General features: G+C 48.4%; 1 protein-coding gene across 1 annotated transcript; it reads left to right on the top strand.

Moving 5' to 3' along the window:
- Window positions 1–360: 360 nt before the first annotated feature.
- Window positions 361–10,966, top strand: LOC135535695 (amyloid-beta A4 precursor protein-binding family A member 1-like; the record flags this gene model as incomplete). Its single annotated transcript, XM_064962131.1, has 6 exons — window positions 361–549; window positions 4,640–4,819; window positions 4,909–5,121; window positions 7,636–7,755; window positions 8,533–8,673; window positions 10,641–10,966. Coding segments are annotated over 6 exons (915 nt in total), but the record flags the coding sequence as incomplete, so codon positions are not given.
- Window positions 10,967–11,969: the final 1,003 nt, after the last annotated feature.

Genomic DNA, 11,969 nt, shown 5'->3' with positions numbered 1-11,969 from the left:
CCTAACCCCTGACCCTAACTCTCCTCTATCTCCAGGAGACCATGATGGACCCCTGACCCTATCACTCCTAACCCCTGACCCTCCTCCTCTATCTCCAGGAGACCATGATGGAACCCTGACCCTATCACTCCTAACCCCTGACCCTCCTCCTCTATCTCCAGGAGACCATGATGGACCCCTGACCCTATCACTCCTAACCCCTGACCCTCCTCCTCTATCTCCAGGAGACCATGATGGACCCCTGACCCTATCACTCCTAACCCCTGACCCTAACCCTCCTCCTCTATCTATCTCCAGGAGACCATGATGGACCCCTGACCCTATCACTCCTAACCCCTGACCCTCCTCCTCTATCTCCAGGAGACCATGATGGATCACACCCTGAGGACAATCTCCTACATCGCTGACATCGGCAACATCGTGGTTCTGATGGCGAGACGCCGTATGCCCCGCCCAGACTCAACGGACAGTGTGGAGGTGTCTGAACCTGACCAGGAGGAGAAACAAAGCCAGTACAAGATGATTTGTCACGTTTTTGAGTCGGAGGATGTGAGGATCTCTCTTTACCCTTACTCTCTAACATCTGTCTAATCATCTCTCTCTCTCTCTCTCTCCCCTCTCAACCTCTCTCAACTTCCCCCTCTCTCTCTCTCTCTCTCTCTCTCCTCCCTCTCAACCTCTCAACCTCGCTCAACTTCCCCCTCTCTCTCTCTCTCTCTCTCTCTCTCTCCCCTCTCAACCTCTCTCAACTTCCCCTCTCTCTCTCTCTCTCTCCCTCTCAACCTCTCCCCTCTCTCTCCCTCTCAACCTCTCTCAACGTCCCCCCTCTCTCTCTCTCTCTCTCTCTCTCTCTCTCTCTCTCTCCCTCTCAACCTCTCAACCTCTCTCAACTTCCCCCTCTCTCTCTCTCTCTCTCTCTCTCTCCCTCTCAACCTCTCTCAACTTCCCCTCACTCCCTCTCAACCTCTCCCCTCTCTCTCTCCCTCTCAACCTCTCTCAACTTCCCCCTCTCTCTCTCTCTCTTTTCTCCCTCTCAACCTCTCCCCTCTCTCAACTTCCCCCCTCTCTCTCTCTCTCTCTCTCTCTCTCTCTCTCCCTCTCAACCTCTCCCCTCTCAATTCAATTCAATTCAAGGGCTTTATTGGCATGGGAAACATGTGTTAACATTGCCAAAGCAAGTGAGGGAGATAATATATAAAGTGAATATATAAGGTGAAAAACAATAAAAATGAACAGTAAACATCACACATACAGAAGTTTCAAAACAATAAAGACATTACAAATGTCATATTATATATATACAGTGTTTTTACAATGTACAAATGGTTAAAGGACACAAGATAAAATAAATAAGCATAAATATGGGTTGTATTTACAATGGTGTTTGTTCTTCACTGGTTGCCCTTTTTCTCATGGCAACAGGTCACAAATCTTGCTGCTGTGATGGCACACTGTGGAATTTCACCCAGTAGATATGGGAGTTTTTCAAAATTGGATTTGTTTTCAAATTCTTTATGGATCTGTGTAATCTGAGGGAAATATGTCTCTCTAATATGGTCATACATTGGGCAGGAGGTTAGGAAGTGCAGCTCAGTTTCCACCTCATTTTGTGGGCAGTGAGCACATAGCCTGTCTTCTCTTGAGAGCCATGTCTGCCTACGGCGGCCTTTCTCAATAGCAAGGCTATGCTCACTGAGTCTCTACATAGTCAAAGCTTTCCTTAATTTTGGGTCAGTCACAGTGGTCAGGTATTCCGCCGCTGTGTACTCTCTGTGTAGGGCCAGGGTTTTTTTGTTAATTCTTTCCAATGTGTCAAGTAATTATCTTTTTGTTTTCTCATGATTTGGTTGGGTCTAATTGTGCTGTTGTCCTGGGGCTCTGTAGGGTGTGTTTGTGAACAGAGCCCCAGGACCAGCTTGCTTAGGGAACTCTTCTCCAGGTTCATCTCTCTGTAGGTAATGGCTTTGTTATGGAAGGTTTGGGGATCGCTTCCTTTTAGGTGGTTATATAATTTAACGGCTCTTTTCTGGATTTGGATAATTAGTGGGTATCGGCATAATTCTGCTCTGCATGCATTATTTGGTGTTCTACGTTGTACACGGAGGATATTTTTGCAGAATTCTGCGTGCAGAGTCTCAATTTGGTGTTTGTCCCATTTTGTGAAGTCTTGGTTGGTGAGCGGACCCCAGACCTCACAACCACAAAGGGAAATGGTCTCTATAACTGATTCAAGTATTTTTAGCCAGATCCTCATTTGGATGTTGAGTTTTATGTTCCTTTTGATGGCATAGAATGCCCTTCTTGCCTTGTCTCTCAGATCGTGCACAGCTTTGTGGACATTACCTGTGGCGCTGATGTTTAGGCCGAGGTAGGTATAATTACTTGTGTGCTCTAGGGCAACGGTGTCTAGGTAGAAATTATATTTGTTGTTTTGTCTACTTGACCTTTTTGGAACACCATTATTTTGTGTCTTACTGAGATTTACTGTCAGGGTCCAGGTCTGACAGAATCTGTGCAGAATATCTAGGTGCTGCTGTAGGCCCTCTTTGGTTGGGGACAGAAGCACCAGGTCATCAGCAAACAGTAGACATTTGACTTCAGATTCTAGTAGGGTGAGGCTGGGTGCTGCAGACGTTTCTAGTGCCTGCGCCAATTCATTGATATACAGTATATCACAAAAGTGAGTACACCCCTCACATCATTTTTGTAAATATTTAGGGTATATCTTTTCATGTGACAACACTGAAGAAATGCCACTTTGCTACAATGTAAAGTAGTGAGTGTACAGCTTGTATAACAGTGTAAATTTGCTGTCCCCTCAAAACATACAGTCATTAATGTCTAAACCGCTGGCAAGTGAGTACACCCCTAAGTGAAAATGTCCAAATTGGGCCCAAAGTGTAAATATTTTGTGTGGCCACCATCATTTTCCAGCACTGCCTTAACCCTCTTGGGCATGGAGTTCACCAGAGCTTCACAGGTTGCCACTGGAGTCCTCTTCCACTCCTCCATGACGACATCACAGAGCTGGTGGATGTTAGAGACCTTGCACTACTCCACCTTCCGTTTGAGGATGTCCCACAGATGCTCAATAGGGTTTAGGTCTGGAGACATGCTTGGCCAGTCCATCACCTTTACCCTCAGCTTCTTTAGCAAGGCAGTGGTCGTCTTGGAGGTGTGTTTGGGGTTGTTTGTCATGTTGGAACACTGCCCTGCGGCCCAATCTCCACAGGGAGGGATCATGCTCTGCTTCAGTATGACACAGTACATGTTGGCATTCATGGTTCCCTCAATGAACTGTAGCTCCCCAGTGCCGGCAGCACTCATGCAGCCCCAGACCATGACACTCCCACCACCATGCTTGACTGTAGGCAAGACACACTTGTCTTTGTACTCCTCACCTGGTTGCCGCCACACACGCTTGACACCATCTGAACCAAATATGTTTATCTTGGTCTCATCAGACCACAGGACATGGTTCCAGTAATCCATGTCCTTAGTCTGCTTGTCTTCAGCAAACTGTTTGCATCTTTAGAAGAGGCTTCCTTCTGGGACGACAGACATGCAGACCAATTTGATGCAGTGTACGGCGTATGGTCTGAGCACTGACAGGCTGACAACCCCACCCCTTCAACCCTCTCTCTCTCTCTCTCTCTCTCTCTCTCGCTCTTTCTCTCTCTCTCTGTGTCTCTCTCTCTCACTGTCTCTCTCTCTCTCTCTCACCGTCTCTCTCGCTCTTTCTCTCTCTCTCTCTGTGTCTCTCTCTCACCATCTCTCTGTCTCTCTCTCTCTCTCTCTGTGTCTCTATCTCTCTCTGTGTCTCTCTCTATCTCTCTCTATCTCTCTCTCTCACCGTCTCTCTATCTCTCTCTCTCTCTATCTCTCTCTCTCTCTCTCTCTCTCTCTCTCTCTCTCTGAACAGTTTCAGAAAACAGAGGGAAAATGAAGCATTAATAAGGAATAAGTCTGTTCAATAAGGAATAAGTCTGTACTATAGAGGTTATCTCTGATAGCCTTGATAATACTGGAGCAGATATATGTATCAAAAGATCTCTTGTTTTTGGATCCACTTTATATCCACTTATGTTGTCAATAATCAAAAATATGGTATTTTCGGCTGTTTGAAGCTGGTGTACATATGAAATAGTACCACTTCTTAGACTTGTGTTCAATGAGGATGACAGATCTATAACTCACATTTCTATGTGAATTTGTTTGTGTTGCCAAGAAGTTACATATTGCAGCTTTAAATGATCCCTTTCTCTTTTTTTCCCTTTCTCCCTCCATCTCTTCCTCTATTCCCCCTCCCTCCATCTCTTCCTCTCTCCTCCCTCCATCTTTCTCTTCCTCTCTCTCTACATTGATTCCTTCCCTCCATCTGTTCCTCTATTCCCCTCCCTCCATCTCTTCCTCTCTCCTCCCTCCCTCCATCTTTCTCTTCCTCTCTCTACCTATCTGTTCCTCTATTCGCCCTCCCTCCTTCTCTTCCTCTCTCCTCACTCCCTCCATCTTTCTCTTCCTCTCTCTCTACCTCTCTACATTGATTCATTCCCTCCATCTCTTCCTCTATTCTCCCTCCATCTATCTTTCTCTCACTTTCCCTATCCCTCTCCCCCCACCTCTTGCTTTCCCTCTCCAGGCCCAGCTGATAGCCCAGTCTATAGGCCAGGCCTTCAGTGTGGCGTACCAGGAGTTCTTGAGGGCCAATGGCATCAACCCAGAGGATCTGAGTCAGAGAGAATACAGTGATCTGCTCAACACTCAGGACATGTACAATGATGACCTCATACACTTCTCCAAGTCTGAGAACTGCAAAGATGTGAGTCTGTCAGTCACTGAGCACGCACACACACACACACACACACACACACACACACACACACACATTTATTGGTTGTGCCTCCCCAGGTTTACATTGAGAAGCAGAAGGGTGACATTCTGGGCGTGGTGATTGTGGAGAGTGGGTGGGGCTCCATCCTGCCCACAGTCATCATCGCCAACATGATGCATGCTGGTCCATCTGAGAAGTCTGGTCGTCTGAACATCGGAGACCAGATCATGTCTATCAACGGGACCAGTCTGGTAGGACTACCCCTGTCTACCTGCCAGACTATCATTAAGGTATCTATCTATCTATCTATCTATCTATCTATCTATCTATCTATCTATCTATCTATCTATCTATCTATCCCTCCCTCCCTCCCTCCCTCCCCTCCCTCTCTCTCTCCTCCATCCCTCCCTCTCCCCCCTCTATCTCTCTCTCCTCCATCCCTCCCTCTCCCCATCTCTCTCTCTCCTCCATCCCTCCCTCTCTCTCCTCCATCCCTCTATCTCTCTCTCCTCCATCCCTCTATCTCTCTCTTCCTCCATCCCTCTATCTCTCTCCTCCATCCCTCCATCTCCTCCATCCCTCCCTCCCTCTCTATCTCTTTCTCCTCCATCCCTCTATCTCTCTCCCTCCATCAACAGGACCAGTCTGGTAGGACTACCCCTCTCTACTTGCCAGACCATTATTAAGGTATCTATCTATTCCTCCCTCTCCCCTCTATCTCTCTCCTTCCCCTCTATCTCTCTCCTTCCCCTCTATCTCTCTCCTTCCCCTCTATCTCTCTCCTTCCCCTCTATCTCTCTCCTTCCCCTCTCTCTCTCCTCCCCCTCTATCTTGCTCTCCTCCCCCTCTCTCTTTCTCCTCCCCCCTCTCTCTCTCTCTCCCCCCTCTCTCTCTCCTCCCACTCTCTCTCTCTCCTCCCCCTCTCTCTCTCTCCTCTCCCTCTCTCTCTCTCCTCCACCTCTATCTCGCTCTCCTTCCCCTCTCTCTCTCCTCCCCCTCTCTCTCTCACCTCCACCTCTCTCACTCTCCTCCCCCTCTATCTCACTCTCCTTCCCCTCTCTCTCCTTCCCCTCTTTCTCTCTCCTTCCCCTCTCTCTCTCTCCTTCCCCTCTCTCTCTCTCCTTCCCCTCTCTCTCTCTCTCTCTCTCCTCCCCTCTATCTCACTCTCCTCCCACTCTCTCTCTCTCCTCTCCCTCTCTCTCTCTCCTCTCCACCTCTCCCTCTCTCCTCCTTCCCCTCTCTCTCCCTCCCCCTCTCTCTCACCTCCACCTCTCACTCTCCTCCCCCTCTATCTCACTCTCCTTCCCCTCTCTCCTTCCCCCTTCTCTTCCTTCCTTCCCTTCTCTCTCTCTCCTTCCCCTCTCTCTCTCTCCCCCTCTATATCTCTCCCCTCCCACCTCTCTCTCCCCCTCCCCTCTCTCTCTCTCCTCCCCTCTATATCTCTCACCTCCCACCTCTCTCTCTCCCCCTCCCCTCTCTATCTCTCTCTCCTCCACCCCTATATCTCGCCTCCACCTCCTCCCTCCCTCTCTTTTCCCCCCACCTCTCTCTCTCCTCCCCCACCTCTCTCCTCTCCCTCTATCTCTCTCTCTCCCTCCCCTCTCTCTCTCCTCCACCTCTCTCTTCCTCCCCTCTATCTCTCTCTCCTCCACCTCTCTCTCTCTCCTCCACCTCTCACTCTCCCTTCCCCTCTATCTTACTCTCCTTCCCCTCTCTCGCTCTCCTCCCCCTCTCTTTTTCTCCCTCCCCTCTCTGTACACTCTCCTCCCCTCTATATCTCTCTCTCCCCCCTCTATATCTCTCTCCTCCTCCCCTCTATATCTCTCTCCTCCCCCACTCTATCTCGCTCTCCTCCCCCTCTCTCTTTCTCCAACACTCTCTTTCTCTGGTGAGACTACAGCTGTCTACCTAGAGGGTAGTAAAGGACACACACTCCTCTGTTTATCTATTTTTTCTGAATATCTCTCCTTCCTTTCAAAGCCGCGGGAAGTAGGGGGGCTGAGGGTACCGTCTTATAAATCACAATTTAAAAAATATTAAAACCCCCCCACCCCAAAACATGTTCCCGCAGCCATGCTTCCTTTATTGATCAGCTCTATCTTTCCTCTCTCTCTCTGTACTCTCATTCTCTCTTTCCTCTCTCTCTCTGTACACTCTCATTCTCTCTCTTTCCTCTCTCTCTCTGTACACTCTCATTCTCTCTCTTTCCTCTCTCTCTCTGTACACTCTCATTCTCTCTCTTTCCTCTCTCTCTCTGTACACTCTCATTCTCTCTCTTTCCTCTCTCTCTCTGTACACTTTCATTCTCTCTCTTTCCTCTCTCTCTCTGTACACTCTCATTCTCTCTCTTTCCGTACACTCTCATTCTCTCTCTTTCCTCACTCCCTCTGTACTCTCATTCTCTCTCTTTCCTCTCTCTCTCTCTCTGTACACTCTCATTCTCTCTCTTTCCTCTCTCTCTCTCTGTACACTCTCATTCTCTCTCTTTCCTCTCTCTCTGTACACTCTCATTCTCTCTCTTTCCTCTCTCTCTGTACACTCTCATTCTCTCTTTCTCTCTCTTTCCTCACTCCCTCTGTACTCTCATTCTCTCTCTTTCCTCTCTCTCTCTCTCTGTACACTCTCATTCTCTCTCTTTCCTCTCTCTCTCTGTACACTCTCATTCTCTTGTAATGGCGTTTTCTCTTTTACGTAAGAAAGTGAATGCCAAGGACAGTACACACAGCCAACATCTACAGTGCCTTCACACTGAACATCTCTCACCTCCGTTAGGGTCTGACTCCTGTCTCTCCTCTCCTGGGCAGGGTCTGAAGAACCAGTCTCGTATCAAGCTGAACATCGTACGGTGTCCTCCCGTAACCACGGTGCTCATCAGACGACCTGACCTCAGATACCAGCTGGGCTTCAGCGTACAGAATGGCATTGTGGGTATCGCCATGGAGACCATGTGTTGTCTAGTGATGTCATGAGCCCCAAACTTCCTGGGCACTTGACTTTGTTTGCTTTGAGGTCAAAACATTTTGTTTGTTTGTGTGTACTGTGTACTGTATACTGTGTACTGTACTCTGTACTGTATACTGTATACTGTGTACTGTGTACTGTATACTGTGTACTGTAGTGGCAACCCTTTAAAAGTGATGGAGTCATGCTTTTGCTGAAACTAAATAGCTGAATTTTAGTTCAATTTATGCTCTGCTCCAGCCTTTCAAACTATATATATATATATATATGTGTATATGTATATATATGTATGTATATGTATGTGTATATATATGTATATATATATGTGTGTGTGTGTGTGTCGGAGGGGTTGGGTAAAAGCAGAAGACATATTTCAACCACGTATGGACTAAAAAAAGTATATAAATTCTTAAAGGCCCAGTGCAGTCAAAAACATGATGTACCTGTGTTTTATATATGTTTACACACTATGAGGTTGGAATAATAATGTGAAGTGAAAATTATGACAATGCCCTTTTAGAGTAAGAGCTGTTTGAAAAGACTGTCTGAAATATAAGCCTGTTTTGGTGGGATGTAGTTTTGGCCTTCTTGGTGACATCACCAGACTGTAAATTAGTTAATAGACCAATAAGAAAGCGTTCCAAACCTATCTGCCAATAACAGCTGAATGTCTGAATGGCTGAACATCTGAATGGCTGAATGTAATAGTCTTTTATGGACCTTCTCCTCCACACTAACAGATCTGCAGCCTTATGCGGGGGGGCATCGCTGAGAGGGGAGGAGTCAGGGTTGGCCACCGCATCATCGAGATCAACAGCCAGAGCGTAGTGGCCACACCCCACGAGAAGATTGTCCACATCCTGTCCAACGCCGTGGGAGAGGTGAGGTCACAGGGCAAAGGTCCTCCTGTGCTTCTAACCCTAGAATATGTTACCAGAGATAAACCAGACTTGTATGAATGGGTTATTACTGTCTCAGCTTATCAAAGCATTCCAGTTTTGCTGCTAGACCTTCAACTATTGTTGGGCTAGGGTTGGGGTTGAGGCTAGGGTTGAGGTTAGGGTTGGGGTTGAGGCTAGGGTTGAGGTTAGGGTTGAGGTTGAGGTTAGGATTGAGGTTAGGGTTAGGATTGAGGTTAGGATTGAGGGTAGGGTTAGAGTTGAGGTTTAGGGTAGGGGTTAGAGTTGAGGCTAGGGTTAGAGTTGAGGTTTAGGGTTGAGGTTAGGGTTGAGGCTAGGGTTAGGGTTGAGGTTAGGGTTAGGGTTGAGGTTAGGGTTGAAGCTAGGATTAGGGTTGAGGTTAGGGTTAGGGTTGAGGTTAGAGTTGAGGTTTTAGGTTTAGGGGTAGGGTTAGAGTTGAGAGGCTAGGAGTTAGAGTTGAGGTTTAGGTTTGAGGGTTAGAGTTGAGGTTTAGGGTTGAGGTTAGTTTGAGGTTAGGGTTGAGGTTAGAGTTGAGGGTTAGGGGTTGAGGGTTGAGGAAGTTTAGGGTTGAGGTTAGGGTTAGGGTTGGGGTTGAGGGTTAGTAGTGCGGCTAGGGTTGGGGTTGAGGGGTTAGGTTAGAGGATTTGAGCCTAGGGTTAGGGTTGAGGGGGTTTGAGGGTTAGGTTAGGGGTTTTGAGGCTAGGGTTAGGGTTGAGGCTAGGGTTAGGTTAGGGGGTTTGAGGCTAGGGTTAGGGTTGAGGATAGGGTTAGGTTTGGGCTAGCGGGGTTTTGAGTCTAGGGTTAGGGGTTTGAGGCTAGGGTTAGGAGTTTGAGGCTAGGGGTTAGGTTAGGGGTTTGGGGTTAGGGTTGGGTTAGGGGTTTGAGGTTAGGGTTGGGTTAGGGGTTTGAGGCTATGGTTGGGTTAGGAGTTTGAGGCTAGGGTTAGGTTAGGGGTTTGAGTCTAGGGTTAGGTTAGGGGGGCCTTGAGGTTAGCTTTGGGTTAGGGGTTTGAGGCTAGGGTTAGGTTAGGTGTTTGAGGCTAGGGTTAGGGGTTTGAGGCTAGGAGTTAGGTTAGGAGTTTGAGGCTAGGGTTAGGGGTTTTGAGGCTAGGGTTAGGAGTTTGAGGCTAGGGTTAGGGGTTTGAGGCTAGGGGTTAGAGTTTGATAGGGTTTGGGAGTTTGAGGCTAGGGTTAGGGGTTTGAGTCTAGGGTTTGAGGTTAGGGGGTTTGAGGCTAGATTTGGGTTAGGGGTTTGAGGCTAGGGTTAGGTTAGGGGTTTGAGGCTAGGGTTAGGGGTTTTGAGTCTAGGGTTAGGTTAGGGGTTTGAGGCTAGGGTTAGGTTAGGAGTTTGAGGCTAGGGTTAGGTTAGGGGTTTGAGGCTAGGCCAGGCCAGGGTTTGAGGCTAGGATTAGGGGTTTGAGTCTAGGGTTAGGTTAGGAGTTTGAGGCTAGGGTTAGGGGTTTGAGTCTAGGGTTAGGTTAGGAGTTTGAGGCTAGGGTTAGGGGTTTGAGGCTAGAGTTAGGTTAGAAGTTTGAGGCTAGGGTTAGGTTAGGGGTTTGAGGTTAGGGTTTGAGGTAGGGTTGGGGGTTTGAGGCTTGTTAGGGGTTTGGGTTAGGGGTTTGAGGCTAGGGTTAGGTTAAGAGTTTGAGGCTAGGGTTAGGGTTAGGCTTGAGGCTAGGATTTAGGGTTAGGGTTAGGTTTGAGGCTAGGGTTTAGGGTTAGGTTTGAGGCTAGGGTTTAGGGTTAGGATTGAGGCTAGGGTTTAGGGTTAGGGTTATAATTGAGGTTAGGGTTTAGGGTTAGGCTTATAATTGAGGCTAGGGTTTAGGGTTAGGGTTGATGCTAAGGCTTAGGGGTAAGATTCATAACTATGATCAGCATGACTCTTCACCTCTGACTTTCTCTCTCTTTTCTCTCTCTGTTCCACAGATTCACATGAAGACGATGCCAGCTGCCATGTACCGCTTGCTAACTGCCCAGGAGCAACCCGTTTACATGTAGAACCGACCTTCTGACTCTATCCTGTCCCCTGACCCCTAGCATCACTGCACCCTATGTGTGTGAGGCAATTCCTCCCCCTCTCCCCAAAACCCCAGCTCACCATTGGAAAATGAAGCTTATATAGCCTTATGAGTGGACCTGTCATGTGCTCTGGATTACTCTCCAATCCGATTGTTTTGCTGTGGAGAGTAGAGGTGGGCTGGTTCAAGCCCCTCCCATTCCGAGGGTTGTTTCCTGCCCTTCTCCCTCGTTCTCTCCCTCCCTCTCTCTCTCTCCCTCTCTCTCTCTCTCTCTCTCTCTCCCTCCCTTCTCTCTCGTTCTCTCCCTCCCTCTCTCCCTCTCTCTCTCTCTCTCTCCTCCCTTCTCTCTCGGGGTTCTCTCCCCCTCCCTCTCTCCCTCTCTCTCTCTCTCTCCCCTCCTTTCTCTCTCGGTTCTCTCCCTCCCTCCTCCCTCCCTCCCTCCCTCCCTCCCTCCCTCCCTCCCTCCCTCTCTCCCTCCCTCCCCTCCCTCCCTCCCTCCCTCCCCCCTCCCTCCCTCCTCCCTCCCTCCCTCCCTCCCCTTTCCCTCCCTCCTTCCCTCCCTCCCTCCCTCCCTCCTTAAGAGTTTCCCTCCCTCCCTTCCCTCCCTCCCTCTCTCTCCCTCCCTCCCTCCCTCCCTCTCTCTCTCTCTTCTGAGGCTCTCTTGCCAGCTGCACTCATCTGATATGTTAGGGTTACCTCTGTGTTCTCCCACAACACAAACAAGAAGAGAAGGAGTGTGAAACTTGCTGATTAACAAGTGTTACCACCTCTGAACAACCAATCACATATTCTTCCTCATAACATTCCACACCTTCCAGCTAACATTAACGAGAGTCGAGCAGAGGATGAAAGACCCTGGTAGCCCGCCAGAACAGATGAAGAAAACAAATCATTCCCAACTATCCAACTTTAGTTTTTCCCCTTCTTTTGGCTCCGGTATGTTTTATGGCTGAGATTTGGGCTGATTTATCCAGCATTCCAAGCTGCTTTCTCTCTTCTCTATGCCCAGACATCTGTTATTGTCTGAACTCATCTCATCCAGAGGAGGTACACTATCAATCAAATTCAATCTAATGTATTTCTAAAGCCCTTCTTACATCAGCTGATGTCTCAAAGTGCTGTATAGAAACCCAACCTAAAACCCCGAACAGCAAACAAATGACCCACTCAATGATTTACAACCTTCAAAGGAATCCATGTTCCCAACATACGCCAGTCCAGTTCTACAAGCCCGGAG

Source organism: Oncorhynchus masou, unplaced genomic scaffold (assembly GCF_036934945.1).
Source record: "Oncorhynchus masou masou isolate Uvic2021 unplaced genomic scaffold, UVic_Omas_1.1 unplaced_scaffold_5003, whole genome shotgun sequence".
Classification (NCBI taxonomy): domain Eukaryota; kingdom Metazoa; phylum Chordata; class Actinopteri; order Salmoniformes; family Salmonidae; genus Oncorhynchus; species Oncorhynchus masou.
Note: the sequence above shows the minus strand (reverse complement) of the source record. Positions and strands in the feature narration are given on the sequence as shown.